General features: G+C 44.0%; 1 protein-coding gene across 4 annotated transcripts in view; it reads right to left on the bottom strand.

Moving 5' to 3' along the window:
* Window positions 1-18,992, bottom strand: part of zbbx (zinc finger, B-box domain containing) — a 128,330-nt gene that overhangs the window by 20,898 nt on the left and 88,440 nt on the right. For all 4 annotated transcript variants that reach the window (XM_077193860.1, XM_077193859.1, XM_077193861.1 and 1 more), the window contains exon 18: window positions 12,740-12,967. In XM_077193860.1, coding sequence (XP_077049975.1) covers window positions 12,740-12,967 — 228 coding nt within the window. The remainder of the gene's footprint in view (window positions 1-12,739; window positions 12,968-18,992) is intronic.

Below are 18,992 nucleotides of genomic sequence, written 5' to 3'. Positions count from 1 at the left end.
AATGCGAGTTCCCTTCTCAGGGAACAAGGGTTACAGTCCTAACAACATAATAATCAGATATGTTTCTTGAGCAGCAAATCAGCATATTAGAATTATTTCTGAAGGACCATGTGAAACTGAAGACTGGAGTAATAATGCTGAAAATTCAGCTTTGCCATCACAGGAATAAATTACATTTTAAAGTGCCTCTATTATACTATTTTAAAGGCTCCTAATTTTGATTTGGAGGTCTCCTACAACAGGTTTACATACATCAAAAGTAAGAAAAACAGATTAATTTTCATAATATACATTGCACATCACCACATTTTTTAATGATTCTCAAACAACTCGATCGATGAATCAGTCTCTCTAAATCTCTCCTTTCCGACAGCTACTCTGCTCTGATAGGCCAGACGGCCCAGTCTGTTGTCATTGGTCTACCGTGTACAGCGCCTGTCGGAAGCAACACGCCATTACCATAACTGAACGTCAGCTCTGTCTGGATGCTTCCTAAAGCTCAGTGATTAAACTGTAAAGGCAGTAACAATGACACCAATTTTACCATATCAATCAGAGTGCGAGTACGATGACGAAACATTAGAAGAACTAGTTATTAAACCCAAACCTCCATCGCAAGGACGACTTCAGCAGGACGTTTCTCAGTGATACGCTACTCAGTTTGAGGTATAATATGAGATATTTCAACTGTAATTCCTCCCATCAGCATTAACAATAGTATGTCCATCAACAAACTGATGTTTTTATTTCTAATTTATTGCAGTGTACATGCAGGAACTATATCTATAACGGTGCATATGTTCGCGAAGCACTAATGTGAATGACTGATGTAACAAACGTTTGTAAAAACAAATCTTGCTCCATCCTTTATCTTTACTCAAAGTAGTAAGAACGATAGACATTCTGCAGTAATAGACACAATTTCAGGAAATAGTGTCCCACAGCTGCTTGGCATAAGTATTTCAGTAAGATACTCACAGTAATAACGTGAGTTCCCTTTCGTTGTCACTCCGAGTTACGTCAGATGACGACGAATGGGGTTTCGCTTAGAACACCTATCGACTTCGAGTATTACAAAACGAGCCAATGGCAAAGAAATGCCATGGGTCTGCGGAATTTGCATAGCGTAACTCCGCCCCACCTCGTGGGTATAAAAGGAGGAAGCCGGCAACATGCAGATATGTTTTCGCTTCGGAGCCATGAGTATTTCTCATCTCTGACTTCGCTCTACGAGACGAGCTTCTCTCTCCGGTGTTGGTGTGACGGCGATCTGCAGCGAGCTCACAGTGCCTGCTGATCTGTGCAGTGATCTGCCAGTGTGTGTGTGTGTGTCTACCTTCAACATGGCGGAGTTTTTTTCTCCTCTAATAAAAGAGCTCGCACGCGGCACGTCTTTTTAAAGATGGCTCGCCCGTGCATTTCTGGTTGCAGCGGACTGGTATCGGACTCTGATGGGCACGAGCGCTGTCTAGTGTGTTTGGGCTTTGATCATGCTTGAACAGCGCTCGTGGGTGACTCATGTTCTCGCTGGGAACCTGATCATCGCTTCATATATAGGTCGAGACTCGGTGAACTCGCAAGAGTGAGAGTCCCCTCATCCACCCCCCGATCTTCGGCTGGTGGCCAGGGTGACCTGAGGGTTACAGTCTGGATCAAGGCGCCGACTATGTGTCCGCGACCCCAGCCCCCCTCTTCAATGACGGTGCCCGCTAGTGAACTGCTGATTCCCGCGAGTCTACCCTCTGGTGGCCCGCGTGTTTCAGTTGAAGCTACAGAGGAAGATGCCATGTCTGTTGCAGCATCACTAGGTGGGTTTGAGTCTTTTGGAAGTGAGGGCTCGTCACAGCTGCCACCTTCCGGTGTGCATACGGCTGTGCCTGAGTCTGATCCGGAGGTGACGGCCATGCTTTCCTGGGACGATTGGTTTTTGGGTAAGGCCGCCGACCCTCGTCCACGGCAAACCCCAATACCTCTCTTCCCGGACGTGCATGATGAGATCTCGAAGTCCTAGAAGACCCCCTTGTCTTCTCGGGACCGCTCGCTGATCTACATATAACTGCGCATGCGCGTGCGATCTGTGTTTGTGTTTGGAGCTCCGTCGAATTGATTCATTAATCCCTGATTTTCTTCTTTACCACTCATTTACAAACAAGCACTTTCTATTTTTATATCATGTGAACTTATCCTCGACACTATTCCTTATAGAAAAACAATCGGATTGCTTTGATATCGCTACTTAGATCCAACTTTCCGAATCTCGGCTACTAGCCTTTAGCCCGCTAGCATTTCACGCGTGGCCTCGCGCCTATCGACCCTCTCATTTTACACCCGTTTCACTGAAAGGATACGGGTTATATCCATCATTTCAGTCCTAAATTAGTAGTGATATTGGTAGTATCACTACTAATTTACTGTTCATCTGTTATAATGGCGAACATATCATATGTGTGTCTAACGTTACCTCTGAGTGCAGGTGAGGACACATTCGAGCTGTTTTCGGTACGATTGGAGCTGGAGTCGGTGGAGAAGCAGATCCGTGTTCTGCTGGTGAAGCAAGCCGAGCTGCGAGATCGGCGATCAGCGCTTGAAACATCACGCGCCGATGCTCACAAGTCAGTGGTTAGTAACTTTTTGACTCCAACTTCGTCTACTCCGTGGATTTCTCTGCCCAGGAGGACGCGATCATCTCTGCCTTCATTCACTCCGGCACCGAGGCAACACCATGGACCCTGGGTGATCCCACAGCGGAAGACACGAGCCAGGACCAGACCAAGGACTTCCCCGCCCCTCCCGGTCTTCGAGATCTCCACCCGGAACCGCTTCTCCCCTCTTCGCGAGCCGGAACGTGACGCCGCCGTGATCATCGGCACTTCCATGGTCCGTCATGTCCGTGCTACCTCAGGTAAGCGTAAGGTGCGCACTCACTGCTTTCCTGGTGCTCGTGTTCTTGATGTCGCTGCACAGATTCCCGAGATCCTGAACGGTGATGAGCACGTCGGAGCTGTGGTGCTACACGCGGGGACGAACGACATCAGGCTGCGGCAGACGGAGGTCCTGAAGAAGGACTACAGAAGCCTGATCGAGACGGTTCGCAGCACATCGCCTGAAGCAACGATCATCGTGTCTGGACCGCTTCCCATGTACCGACTAGGACAAGAAAGGTTCAGTAGATTATTTGCTCTAAATGAATGGTTAATGTCATGGTGTAATGAACAGAAACTGCTCTTTGTAAATAATTGGAATCTGTTCTGGGAGCGACCTAGGCTCTACCGCGCTGATGGCCTGCACCCCAGCAGAATCGGAGCGGATGTTCTGTCGGACAACATGTCCAAGACGTTACACACCATATGACTAGTAAGTCAAAGTCCAAATCACAGTCTTTGCTGTCCCAACTTAATTGATATAAGTAGTGTAGAACATTATATAGAAACTGTGTCTATTCCTCGCTTAGTGAGGCAAAGCAATAAATCTAGTGTAGGATCTAGCAAAAATCTTATTGTAATTAAACCAGAAAATCTAAATATCAGTGAACAAAAACAATTTCTAAAGCTAGGTCTTCTAAACATTAGATCGCTCACACCTAAGGCGGTTATTGTAAATGAAATGGTCACAGATAATAGTTTCGATGTACTTTGCCTTACTGAAACCTGGCTTAAACCAAATGATTATTTCGGTCTAAATGAGTCTACTCCACCAGGATACTGTTATAAGCATGAGCCCCGTCTGATCGGTCGTGGCGGCGGTGTTGCAACAATCTATAGAGATATTCTTAATGTTACTCAGAAAACAGGTCACAGGTTTAATTCGTTTGAAGTACTTGTGCTAAATGTTACGCTCTTAGATGTAAGAAACAAATCCATATTATCTCTAGCCTTGGCTACCCTATATAGACCTCCAGGGCCCTATGCTGACTTCCTAAAAGAGTTTGCATACTTTCTCTCAGATCTATTGGTCAATGTCGATAAAGCAATAATTGTTGGAGACTTTAACATACACGTAGATAATACAAATGATGCGTTAGGGACTGCGTTTACAGATTTATTAAACTCTTTTGGGGTCACGCAAAACGTCAGTGGTCCCACTCATCGTCTAAATCATACACTAGATTTAATTTTATCATATGGAACCAATCCAACTGATATAAATATTATACCGCAAAGTGATGATCTCACTGATCATTACATGGTATCTTGCGTAATACGTACTGCTGAAATTTGTCAAGTTGCGCCACGTTATCGACCAGGCAGAACAATCCTTCCAACCACTATAGATAGATTCTCAAATAGCTTACCTGATCTATCTCAGCTGCGCAGTGCACCCAAACAAACAGATGAACTAGAGGAAATGACTAGCAGTTTGAGCACCATGTTCTCTAGTACACTAGATATTGTTGCACCAATTAGATTAAAAAAGGTTAGAGAGAAAACTAAAGCACCATGGTACAACAGTGCTACGCATGCAATCAAGAGAGAAACTCGTAACTTAGAGCGTAAATGGAAACAAACTAATTTAGAGGTCTTTAGAATCGCGTGGAAAGACAGTATGTCACGTTATAAAAAGGCTCTAAAAGCAGCCAGGGCTGAGCATCTCCGCACACTAATAGAAAATAACCAAAATAATCCAAGGTTTTTATTCAACACCGTGGCTAGACTAACAAATAAACAAACATCACCAGAGCAAAATATTCCGTTACAATATAGTAGTAATGATTTTATGAATTACTTCAATGAGAAAATAGAAAGCATCCGAAACACAATTGTAAATATACAATCCTCTATGATGTCTTATGATTCAGCCTCAATTATGGCCCCTCTAGAACAACTACACCGCTTTACAACTATAGGACAGGAAAGGCTAAATAAACTTATCATTGCATCTAAACCAACAACATGTTTATTAGATCCAATACCCACTAAACTACTGAAAGAAGTGTTACCTGTAGTGGAAGAGCCTCTTCTTAATATTATTAACTCGTCTTTATCTTTAGGTCATGTTCCAAAAAGATTCAAGCTGGCAGTAATACAACCTCTCATTAAGAAACCGCAATTAGCTCCAAATAACTTAGCAAATTACAGACCCATCTCAAATCTTCCATTTATGTCTAAAATACTAGAAAAAGTTGTGTCCGCTCAATTGTGCTCTTTCTTGCAAGAAAATGATATCTATGAAAAATTCCAGTCGGGATTCAGACCGCATCATAGCACAGAAACTGCGCTAGTTAAAATAACAAATGATTTACTTTTAGCTTCTGACCAAGGCTGTATCTCAATACTAGTTCTACTCGATCTTAGCGCTGCGTTCGACACTATCGACCATAAAATACTCTTGGATCGACTACAAAACTACACTGGTGTTCAGGGACAGGCATTAAGCTGGTTTAGATCGTACTTATCAGACCGTTACCATTTTGTCTGTTTAAATGGGGAAAAATCAAAGATAACGCCAGTAGACTATGGAGTGCCGCAAGGATCGGTGTTAGGCCCTCTGCTATTCTCAATATACATGCTGCCACTTGGTAATATTATAAGAAAACATGGAATTAATTTCCACTGTTATGCTGATGACACTCAATTATATATCTCATCACGACCAGATGAAAACACTAACCTATCTAAATTGACAGAGTGTCTAAATGATATAAAATGCTGGATGACGTGTAATTTCCTGCTATTAAATTCAGATAAAACGGAGGTACTACTTATTGGTCCAAAAAACTACCCACAAAATCCCTTACAATACAACTTTAATTTAGAAGGATGTCCTGTTACTTTATCCACTACAGTAAAAGACCTGGGTGTTATACTAGACCGCAACTTGACTTTCGTAAATCATATTTCATATATTACAAGAACAGCCTTTTTCCGCCTTAGAAACATTGCTAAGCTACGTAACATGCTATCTGTTTCTGATGCAGAAAAGCTAGTTCATGCATTCATGACATCGAGAATAGATTACTGTAATGCTTTATTAGCTGGTTGTCCTGCATCCTCAATAAACAAGCTACAGTTAGTGCAAAATGCAGCCGCTAGAGTTCTTACTAGATCAAGAAAATATGATCATATAACACCTATTTTATCATCTCTACACTGGTTACCTATTAAGTTACGTATCAATTACAAAGTATTCCTACTGACCTATAAAGCCCTAAATGGTTTAGCTCCTGTGTATTTAACAGACCTTCTATCGCCATACAATCCATCGCGCTCTTTAAGATCACTAAATTCGAGGCTTCTGGTCATTCCTAGGATATCTAAGTCCACTAAAGGAGGGAGGGCGTTCTCGCATTTAGCTCCTAAACTCTGGAATAGCCTTCCTGATATTGTTCGAGACTCAGACTCGCTGTCCCAGTTTAAAACTAGATTAAAGACGCATCTCTTTAACCAAGCATTCACTTAATGCTTAACCTTTAATACTACTGCTGAATCAGTTCGAATGCATTAACATTATGAACATCAGCTATGCTAATTATTTCCCATCTGCCTTTCTGCTGTTATCTCGGGACGCTAGTCCCGAGGTAAATAGCGTTCGTCAGCTCCAGTTTGTATCCAGCCTCTCACGGAGACTTTAGATGCCCCAACGCCTGTGAAGAGACGACTCGACGCCTGTCAAGAGACGACTCAAAGCCGGCGATATGTTATGCCATAAATTAATACATGATTAACTAACTGTATTTTTCTATGTACATTTCCGAAATGCACTTTCTGTAAAGCTGCTTTGAGACAATGTGTATTGTGAAAAGCGCTATACAAATAAATTTGAATTGAATTGAATTGAATTATCCGCCTTTCCTCCCCTCGATGGGGCAGCTGCCCATGGGTACACTGGGGTCCCCCCGGTTGAACGCTCTGTTGCGATGTTATGTGTCCTCAGAGTGCTTCTTCTCGGCGCAATCCTAAGCACCCGCCCGTTGCCTGTAGTTTTTCGTCTACGCTTGTGGCGAGATCCTATAGTGCCACGGGACTGGCAGCCGCCTCACTGCATGCCATGGTCATTCTGCTGTTCCACCTGACCCAGATGCTCATGGACCTGCACGAGGGCGGGACTGACCCAGGGCTCTTCACTGAGCTGCGCGCCGCCACTGACCTTGCTCTCCGAGCGACGAAAGTGGCCGTACGCTCCCTGGGTCAGGTGATGCTCACCATTCTGTGGCTGAACCTGTCTGATGTGCTGGATGTCGCGCGGACCTGTCTGTCCGACATTCCCATATCCCAGGTAGGCCTCTTCGGCGGTGCGGTTGAGGGCTTGCCCAACAGCTCTCAGCCGCCCATGAGCAGACTGATGTTGATTCTGTCCCGACGGCCCCGCCGTCCGCTCAGATCGGCGGGGCCGTCAGGCAGAATCAACGTCAGTCTGCTCATGGGCGGGGGGGCGCCCTCGGCGGTGGGCAGACCGAGGGTTCTGAGCGGACGGCGGGGCCGTCGGGACAGAATCAACCTCAGTCTGCCCACCGCCGAGGGCGCCCCCCCGCCCATGAGCAGACTGACGTTGATTCTGCCTGACGGCCCCGCCGTCCGCTCAGATCCCTCGGTCTGCCCACCGCCGAAGGCGCCCTCCCGCGGCTCCCACCCCGCCCGTTCCCCGGGTCGGCTCTGGAGGCCATGCTCGGACGCCACAGTCCTCTCCAGCCCCGCCCCCCGCTACACGCCGGGTTAAGCGGCGCTCTTGAGATGGGCTCCTCAGAGATGGGAAGAATCCTTATTCTCCAAAGAACTGACTCTCCCGTCTCTGAGCACAGAGAGTTCTTGGATTTCACAAAGTGCCACCCACAAGCTATGCGATTCAGTTCGCACGGTCTCCTCCCCGCTTGGGGAGTCCGCTCCACTTTGGTCGGTGGCTATGCCCCCATCATGAGAGCAGAGATTGCCACCCTGCTGGCGAAGGGTGCAATCGAGACTGTCCCTCCAGCCGAGATGAGGTCCGGCTTCTACAGCCCCTACTTCATTGTCACCAAGAAAACCGGTGGGTTACGGCCATTCCTGGACTTGCGCGTGCTGAACCGCTCCCTTCACAGGATGTCGTTCAAGATGCTCACCGCCAAACGCGTTTTCGAATGCATACGGCCCCAGGATTGGTTTGCAGCGATCGACCTGAAGGACGCCAACTTTCATGTCTCCATTCTTCCTTGACACAGACCGTTCCTTCGGTTTGCTTTCGAGGGACAGTCATTCCAGTACCCGGTTCTCCCTTTCGGGCTTGCCCTGTCTCCTTGCATCTTCAATAAGGTCGTCGAGGCTGCCCTTAGGGAACACGGGGTTCGCATATTATCGGAGTTATATCGACGACTGGCTGATCCTAGCTCACTCTCGAGTTCAGGTTTGCGAACACAGGGACCTAGTTCTTCGGCACCTAGCTCGTCTGGGCCTTCGGGTCAACTGGGAGAAGAGCAAACTTTGCCCCGTGCAGAGGATCTCTTTTCACGGTATGGACATCGACTCGGTCGCCATGTCCGCGCAGCTTACGAGCGAGCCCCAGGATTGGTTTGCAGCGATCGGCCTGAAGGACGCCAACTTTCATGTCTCCATTCTTCCTTGACACAGACCGTTCCTTCGTTCCTTCACTGCTGACTTGCCTGAGACAATTCGAGGGCAGGAGTGCGGTTCCACTGAAACTCTTTCAGAGGCTCCTGGGGCATATGGCATCTGCAGCCGCGGTCATGCCGCTCGGATTGCTTCATATGAGACCGCTTCAGCTTTGGCTTCGCGACCGAGTCCCGAGGTGGGCATGGCAACACGGCACGCTCCGAGTACCAGTTACTCCGACCTGCCGTCAGTTCTTCACCCCGTGGTCGAACCTCAGTTTTTTCAGGGCGGTTGTCCCCCTGGAACGAGCTTCCCGGCATGTTGTTGTCTCAACAGATGCCTCCACCACGGGCTGGGGCGCCATGTGCAATGGACATGCTGCCGCGGGCTCCTGGACAGGACCCCAGCGGCTATGGAATGTCAATTACCTCGAGTTGTTGGCAGTACGCCTTGCCCTGCACCGCTTCCGGGCGTTGCTCAGGGGTCAACACTTACTAGTCCGTTCAGACAATACCGCCTCTGTAGCGTACATCAACCATCAAGGTGGTCTACGCTCCCGCCGTATGTCACAACTCGCCCGCCACCTCCTACTATGGAGTCAGAAGCATCTAAGGTCGCTTCGAGCCATTTTCATTCCCGGAGCGCTGAACTGTCAGCCGACGATCTCTCGCGGCTTCAGCCACTCCCTGGAGAATGGCGACTCCATCCCCAGTCGGTCCAGCTGATTTGGGACCAGTTCGGGGACGCACAGATAGATCTGTTTGCCTCCCACGACTCGACCCTTTGCGCCCAGTTTTATTCCCTGACGAGGGCACGCTCGGCACGGATGCTCTGGCGCACAGCTGGCCACAGGGCTGCAAGTATGCGTTTCCTCCAGTGAGCCTTCTTGCGCAGACCTTGCGCAAGGTCAGGGAGGACGAGGAGCAGGTCATTGTGGTCGTGCCGTACTGGCCCGCCCGCACCTGGTTCTCCGAACTAGCACTCCTCGCGACAGCACCTCCCTGGCCGATCCCTCTGAGGAAGAACCTTCTTTCTCAGAGACGGGGTACCCTATGGCACCCTCGTCCCGATCTCTGGAACCTCCACGTGTGGCTCCTCGATGGGACGAGGCAGGTTTGAGTACCCTACCACCAGCGGTGGTGGCTACCATCACTTCCGCTAGGGCGTCGTCCACGAGACACGTCTATGCGTTGAAGTTGAACCTCTTCGTCAGCTGGTGCTCTTCTCACCGAGAAGACCCCCGGAGATGCTCGATCAGCGTTGTGCTTTCCTTCCTTCAACAGGGGCTGGAGCAAAGGCTGTCTCCCTCCACCCTGAAAATCTATGTTGCCGCTATTGCCGCACACCATGACCTCATCAAAGGTAAATCGGTGGGGAAGCACGACCTGGTCATCAGGTTCCTGAGAGGAGCGAGGAGACTAAATCCGCCTCGCCCTCCTCTCGTTCCCTCTTGGGACCTCTCAGTGGTTCTAACTGCCCAAGGTTCCTACCACTCCCTTCAGGGACCAGGTGGTGAGCCTGCAAGCGCTGCACCTGGAGGAGGAAGACCCAGCCTTGGCACTGCTCTGTCCAGTACGCGCTCTCCGCGCCTATGTAGACAGGACGCAGTGTTTCAGGACCTCAGACCAGCTCTTTGTCTGTTATGGTGGGAAGCTGAAGGGAAAGGCTCTCTCCAAGCAAAGGTTGTCTCACTGGATAGTGGACGCCATTGCTTTGGCTTACCAGCAGCAAGGTCGACCGTGCCCCCTTGGTGTGACTGCCCACTCCACCCAGAGTGTGGCTTCCTCTTGGGCTCTAGCGCATGGCGCCTCGCTAACGGACATCTGCAGAGCTGCAGGATGGGCGACACCTGACACATTCGCCAGATTCTACAATCTCCGAGTGGAGCCAGCGTCCTCTCATGTACTCGCTTCAACCAGCTAGTACTGGACCCGCTCAGGTGTCTTCGCTTGCTCGCCATTCCACTCCACGGACTGGATATGTGCGATTTCTCCTCAGGTGAGCTTCTCCGAAAGCCCTGAGTTCCTCCAGCACTCCTGACATCGGCGCCAGTGTCTATTGCCTGCACGTCGGCTAGGTGCCTCCCGTGTGCATGGTCCCTCCTCCGAGTGACCCCCACATGTGTATTTCCACTGTAAGCCTCTCTGAGCATGTGTCTTTCCCTTGGCAAGCCACCTTGCCACCCCTGGGGTTGAAATATTCCACCTGAGGCTGGACACCCCAGTGTTCTCCATATGCATCCTTCGGGTCATATGTGTATTCTCTAAGTCCCCCCCGTTGGGCTGGCAATAATTGCATATTTCCTCTAAGCTATGGGATATGCCCCCCAGTGTACCTTGGTATTCCTGTGCTAAATAGGAGTCCTTCGTCCGTGCCAGTATCACGACAAGGATCTCAGATTTACGCAGGTCACTGGAAGACAGCCGAGAAGGTGGCGTGATTAGACTGGTAACCCCATTCGTCGTCATCCGACGTAACTCGGAGTGACAACGAAAGGGAACGTCTCGGTTACGTATGTAACCCTCGTTCCCTGAGTAGGGAACGGAGACGTTACGTCTGCCTGCCACCTTCCGCTGTACCGCGGGGATCGCCTGAGCTCAGTCTTGGCTCCTCAGCGAAGAAACATATCTGCATGTTGCCGGCTTCCTCCTTTTATACCCACGAGGTGGGGCGGAGTTACGCTATGCAAATTCCGCAGACCCATGGCATTTCTTTGCCATTGGCTCGTTTTGTAATACTCGAAGTCGATAGGTGTTCTAAGCGAAACCCCATTCGTCGTCATCCGACGTAACGTCTCCGTTCCCTACTCAGGGAACGAGGGTTACATACGTAACCGAGACGTTAGCCGGTTAGCCGGAAACTTGCACAATATGTGATGCGATCTGGGAAAACCCATCACATGGTGACATTTTACCTATTACAAGTTTTGATACTGATACCATATTAAAGTTGGTTTCAAGACCTTTCCAAATCTGTTTTTATTTCTTTCATCGTTTGTCGGTAACACAAGTTATGGTTATCTGAACTCGGCTGATCGCTATGATTTTAGCTGAGCTACTTCAGACTCCGTTGTTCTCTTGTGCTCCGCCCAGCAACTCACGATAATGTTCTGGATAAATTTTTTCCAGAAAAAAAACTTGTGTGCTGTTGTAGTTAACACTGGACTGTCGGGAAATGTGCATTGATATACCTTTATTGTAGATGTTATGTGGTTTATTTTGATAGGTGAACTGTCTTTGTAGTGTTAAGAGAAGGCGAGCTGTGGGCGATAATTTTTTTTTCTCCACCTCTGCCGTACGTGTTCTTAAAGAAAAAGACAGTCTTTTCAGCTTGCCACTATAAATCGCTATTTTTCTGCACTAAACTAGTGAATTTTGCCAAGATATATTCAGAGATGATAGACAAGATTTTATAGAATAATAATTTTAATGAAAACCAAATTTTGACAAAAAAAAAACTGACATTCGACTTATTTTTAGGCCTAACTGACAACGTACCAGCGCAACATCTGACGGGTTTTCCCAGATCGCATCGCATATTAAACACAAAACTAAGTATTTTGAACTACCCGGTTGAAAATATATACATTAATAATTATTCATACTTACAGGTTGTGATTCTAGCAAGCTAGTCCAACTAAACTGAATACTGACCCATCTTTCTAGAGCAAGCGTTTTGTGAATCCCACATTGAACTCCGAGACAAATCTAATAGTATATATACAATTTGTTTTATTATGCATTTACAGTACATATTATTTAAAATGATATAGTTCTTATAAAGTGTTACCATATTGTACAATATTTTACTGCAGTTCTTATGAAAAAGATATTTGATAAGGATTTGAGTAGATATCAGAAATAAATTAGTTTTTTTATAAATTTGGAATTCATATACAAATTTTTAAACATTTTATTTTTGCACAATGCAGCATTTGAAAGCCCTTAACAATTAGTGACAGTTTCCAATATAATAATACAAAAAGAAGAATATCTGGAGGTGTTATTCTAATAATCTGCACCAAATAATGGCTATTAATGGCTATAAAAGCCGTTTTATAGACTAACTATATAGCTAGAGATCTAAATTTGATATCTTCTTGTCCGTTATTTATATTACTCAGAATTTTTTAATAATTATAAAAAAAAATGTTAAATGACCAAAATCCTTAATTTCAGTAACTGCAGTCCAGCCATGTCTTAGTCACTAAGCCTCCTCACCCTGATCTAATGGTGTAGTGCTCATATTTCTGAACTCTTCTTCAAGGCAGGCCAGAGCCAGGCAATCCTCCTCATCCTCATCAGAGTCCTGGAGATCAAGGTGCTCCACAGTCTGGACCTCCCTGATCTCCTGGGCGACACGAGACAGTGGGCGGTTTGACGAGCCAAGCCGACGAGGCTCGATGCTCGGGGGACGAGAAGAGATGGGAGAACATCTGCTTTTGGTGCCTAAAATTAATAAGACATTGATGAGAATACAAGAAGACATGTAAGAGAAACAATCAGAAAATGGCTGCTTACCCTCTGATTTGAGGAATCATTCATGTCTGTGGCCCAACCAGGGGTGAGTTTCCAGTACAACGACGTAACTTGCTGCTTAACTACCATAGTACTATGCATCATTGAAGAAATCAACTAGCTAGTCACGACTGTTTCCCGAAACCGTATTGTCGCAAATATGTCGTTCAACCACTTGGGTTAATAATGTAACGCTTGTGGTGGAGTAATAACTACTTTTAATGGATCCGTTGGAGATCTTTTTAATGCTAGATGTTTTGCTATAAACTAGGGACATGGCATCTGAGGACTAATTCTCATTTTACTCATTATTTAGCTTTATTTCCAAATACAATCACAGGCTCGTTCTTACGTACTAAAGCACATACAGACATGCGCAGTCTTCAAAAACGGTGATTTAAATACCCCTTGACAAACTAAAAGACGTAAATTACATTTGTATGTATTTAAAATATATTTCATATATTTTTGTCATTATTTTTTGAGAACACAAGACACAAAAACACAAGCCTATCTTCCTAATTCTAGTTTTGACCCCTAAAGTTTTTTGAATTCGACCCAAATCCAAAATTTCACTGCAATATACAGTGAAAGTCCAAAGTTTTAATACTGCTCAACACCATCTTTTATTCATGATTAATATTGCATTGCATATAATGTGTGCTGGTCAACTAGTCTAAAATTAAGAAACCCCTAGAAAACAGTAAAAAAAAAAAAAAACAGGAACATTGTGTGTACATGTGATTTATTTTAAATTGGCTACTTTATTATTCCAATATCCAAATTTGATACTAAATCACACAGGGATTCAACTATCCCTGAATGTATCGAATGTTGCCATGCTGTCTTTGCATTTGAACATTGCACATTTTAAACAGGAAATGCATTAGCAGAATAAACGTTAGCCAATACAAACGTATTTGGGTGGTTGAATACTTGAATAGATATTATAGTAGTGTTAACTTAATGAAACTAAAGGTTATAAGTCTTAAGGTCCCCATTTAGAATAATTATGACACATTACATTTTGTCCGCAAAACTGTTGTCCACCTGGTGTGACGCCATTCTGTAGATGTAAAACGGGCATTAATTTAGGCACCCTATTACTGAGAGGGGCCATTCTTCATCCAGGAAAGTACAGTAGACCTCACTGGAGCACATGGACTGCACATAAGGTGAGTTCTGTATCAAATATTTTGATAATATTGCTATTTCTGTGCACTGCTGGAAATGGGATCCATTATCCAGTCCTTTGGTGTGACGTAATTTAAGTATTGATCTGAAAATTTTCATCAATTTATATTGATTGACTATTGATAATAATGTAAACCTTAACACTGTTAGTCAGGATTGAAGACTGTCTCTCATATAACTAGGCCGCAAACTGGCCTTGATCTTGAAAATGTCCACTGGTGTGACGGCACTGTCCTATAGTGTGACATGAAATCAGCGTCACACTGGTGGAAATGGCTGTCACACCAGTGGATGTAGGCTCTATCAAGGGGTGGGTCATTCTTCATTTGTGGTGGCAAGAGTTGTCCCTCTACTTTACAACAGTTTAAATTAACTTTAAATACCAATCAATTCTAAAATTCTAAAAAAGGTGTTACTGTCTGTGATGTTACTGTCTTTCCTGGTAACACCACAGACTCTATAGTAACTCCACAGACTCTATACCAGTAATGTTGTATTTTTAATAAAACACATAGGACATCAGTAATCAAATAATTATATCTCTCTTGTCAGGTATGGCCAGATTAACTGCTGCTGAAAAGCAGCGTCTTTATAGACAGCACAGAGATGAAGACCCAGTTCGAAGAGCAGAGTTCCTTCAAAAGGAAGAGGAGACCTATTTAAAAAACATTCAGTGCAAAACAAGACTGAGAATAGGAGATCTCCCAGAGAGGGGAAAGGGAGCAGCAAGGAAGAACTGGAGAATATATAAGGGCATATAATACAGGGAAAGAAAGCAGAGAGAGATTTATTCACAGAAGATGTACTGGTTTTTTTATTTTTTTGAATGTTGTGTGTTAAATAGGTCTGTGGATACATGTTTTATTCACTGAAGATTTTCTGATTTTTTGTATTCTTTATTGAAACAGATTCAAACATTGTGATTGCAACACAATCCATTGTGCAGACAATTTTTGAGAAAGTGAGTAACAGGTTGCAGGTTGTTTTAATTATATTTGTTAATGCAGTTTTTGTCTAAATGTTCTTTTATCAGAGCAATTACTTCTTGTCATCCTACTCATGATGAATTTCATTATTTTGCTCAATAAGTTTTTAATTGTTAAGCTGTTATGCAATATTACATCTGTGGTGTTATATTACGTCTGTGGTGTTACTTCAAAACGTATCCGACATTTATTTCCTTCAGAGCCATTTAATCTTATAATTTAATGTTTTTAGACTGTAAAGTGGTTTTAATATTTTAGAATAAAGACTATAAAGGTAGCACAGACCATTTTTCCAAGAAACAATTCTTGTTGTCCAATGGTGTGACAAAATGTCCTGTGGTGTGACAAACTGAATTATAAGTGGAAAAGGCATTTTAATGCACAAATTAATGTAAAAAGTGTTGAAAAGTATAATAATGATATCATCACTATGCACAAATAAGGAAATGAAGCTTCATTAGGTTTTATACTAATTATAATGAATATAATCCAGACGTTTGGGTAAAGTCCCTATGTGCACATCTTATAGTAGGATAATAACATGATTTTGAATTTGTATTGGTTACTTTTGATATGGGAATATAGTTAGGACAAATTGATAAGGATTGTGCATATTTGTCTTATATGTCACACAATCTCTGAATTAAATATTAACATTCCACACAAAAAAGTTAATAAAATGCTAAATAAATAAGGAATTAGAATGGGACACATTCAGTTTTCAGTTTTTCACATATTAAGCAATATAATTATATGTCATTTGACATAGGCCTACATTTTAGAAATATATTTTTTTCCACTTTGGATTTGAGTTCACGTCAACCACCCATTTATAGAAAACAGTTGACAATTAATAGACAAGAGTCCTGTCACAGGACCAATAATAGCAAAACGAATCACTTATTCTAAAAAGAATATCAAGTATAAATTAGAATAAGACGAATCCGACATATGAGAGCTGTGTTAACGGAAAAGCGTCCGTCATTTGCCGAATTTTAAGAACACGAATGGACAGGCTAATACAAAATGCTTTCTGATATTTTGACAGAAAAACACAAGCAAGAACAAAATTTAAACTTAGCCCGTTAATTTTCAATTACCTTCTCTCTGTGTGCGCACGTCAGTGTTTATGAGAGAGCTCGCGCAGCTCTGACACAACGGTACTTTTTAATCCATAAGTAACTAACGCGCTAGTTTTCATACAAAATAAATATGTAACATAATTAGGTAGTTAAGTTATTATTAACAACACAATAACGTAACACATGCAGGCTACGTTTCTCAACACTGAGAATGAATAAATAAACGCCTGTTTCTCCAGACTCGCGCTTATCAGTAATCCACAAATCACAGAACTTTCATAATCACTAGAAAAGTGATATATCACTGGAAGGGGAATCGAGCGCGATTCTGCTGTCGATTTTTAATGATAGGCCTTACGCATCTGTCAATCATCCCCGCTATTCTATTGCGTGCAGAGGGAATTTGAAAGACAACCGTTTATCCCGTAGTTTGCAAAAAATAATTTAAAAAATGAATACCTCGTAAAATGGCGATTAATACCTTTCAATAACTTTTAATGGCCTTATTTTTTACTAATTTGATTTACTTAATTTTAATACTTTTTAAAACCCCGCGGACACCCTGTGTTAAAGCGAGTGACAAAAAAGGCAGACATGGGAAGACAGCGCTGAGATGGGCGGCTTAAGTTAGCCGGGTCAGAATTGTTTACTGTCTAACGCTGGCCTAATCAGCTTCAATCAAACAAAGCTTTAAATGCTCTCTGATCCAGCATATCACAACAAAACACACTTTTCTCTCTTCTATGTGACTTTTTCAATATATTCCCTAGCTTCCTCTTGTCTTGGGTGATCTTTACCTTGCTGATAGTCAACTAAACAGTTGTACTGCTTAATATTTTTGTGGAAATCTTGATGCATAATTGATGATAAATAGAAAGTTCAGGAGAAAAGCATTTATTCGAAATAGAAATCTTTTGTATTATTATAAATGTTGTAAGACTTGAGAAATTATAAAATGCAGGGCAGTCTGGTTGACATTTGTGTGTCTACCAGACAACTTCCTGTGAAGACAAAGGATGTTTCAGGATATTAAACATTTGAACTCCAGACGAAGTATCACCTCAGTAACATCTTAATCGACATCTCTTTCCCTTGACCCCCTCTTACCCAGTTCCTTCTCTCTCTCATGCTGGGATCACAAAAATTCACCCAAAAATCTATATGGTTTAATGTGAACAATTATCATTCAACACTATACATGTCTGGTGTATCATTTGAAATGTCTCAGTGTGACTGGTACAAAGGTCTCATCCTCAAAGAAGTAAACCAAAAGGTAATAACATTTTTAAGAGTTTAGAGATATCTTGCTTACATAGGAAGGTGGGACTTTCAAACATTGTTAGCATATGTTTAGGTTTCTTTCTTGGTCTGAATGTATAAAGAAATATAAAGAAATGTCTCAAGAGGCTCGGGGCGATTTGTAGTTCAGATCACCCCGTGATGCTGAATGTCCTCAAGACACTCAGCATCATGTATTTTTCTTATGTCAGGTATCTTATACATTTTTTCTCTTTATCTCTGAGCATTTTAATCTTTGAGTTGATTATGTAATTGGCATTATACATTTACCTGACTAATAATACATTGTTACATGTGGATTTATTCTGACTTAATCTGAAATTATTAACTTCAGGAGATTACATTGTATCCATTGTTACTGCAAAACTGCTCTAGATTAGTAACGGACTAATGTCCAGTTTTGAGTGGAGCACAGGGCACACCAACTCTCATTTTAGAGTACCGGCTAATATTTGGCACTAATGTACTTGGGATGTAAAGACAAAAAGGGAATTTCTGTTTAGGACAGCAACATGTTGCTCGACTAACCTAAATTGTCACATGCCTGTCCTGTCTTGTGTTGCACATGGGTGTTTTGTTATTGTGGGCCATGTGCTCTTGTCCTTGTCTGATCCCTCCTCCCCGTTACCTGATTATTGTTTGAGTTCTTCCACCTGTCCCCTCTTGATTTGTTCCCTTCTTAAGTCTCCTCTTGTTTGCAGTCTTTGTCGGATCGTTGTCTAATGTTTCCTGTTCCCTGTGATCCTCCTGTAAGTTTCATGTTCTGTTTTTGTTTTATATGTATTAGTTATTTTTTCCCCCTCGTGGGTTTTGTTTTGTGTTTATGTTTTCTTTTGTAAATAAATATAATTTCTCCTGCACTTGAGTCCTCACACTTTTTTCCTTACCTGTTCCGTGACATAACGATCCGACCTAATGAGGACTCAGCGGAGAAGAGGGGCCATGCCAGGGACTTTTCACGCTCCGTTTGCCCAGCGAGAGACTGTTCACGTCACGTCTGCCCAGCGAGAGACTGTTCACGTCACGTCTGCCCAGCGAGAGACTGTTCACGTCACGTCTGCCCAGCGAGAGACTGTTCACGTCACGTCTGCCCAGCGAGAGACTGTTCACGTCACGTCTGCCCAGCGAGAGACAGTGCACGCTCTGTCTGCCCAGTCAGAGACAGAGCACGTCCAGTCTGCCCAGTCAGAGACAGAGCACGTCCAGTCTGCCCAGTCAGAGACAGAGCAGGTCCAGTCTGCCCAGTCAGAGACTGAGCACGTCCAGTCTGCCCAGTCAGAGACTGAGCACGTCCAGTCTGCCCAGTCAGAGACTGAGCACGTCCAGTCTGCCCAGTCCAGTCTGCCCAGTCAGAGACTGAGCACGTCCAGTCTGCCCAGTCAGAGACGGAGCACG

The sequence above is a fragment of the Siphateles boraxobius genome, unplaced genomic scaffold (assembly GCF_051911475.1).
Source record: "Siphateles boraxobius isolate OS27281-9 unplaced genomic scaffold, OSU_SipBor_1 31, whole genome shotgun sequence".
NCBI lineage: Eukaryota > Metazoa > Chordata > Actinopteri > Cypriniformes > Leuciscidae > Siphateles > Siphateles boraxobius.
Note: the sequence above shows the minus strand (reverse complement) of the source record. Positions and strands in the feature narration are given on the sequence as shown.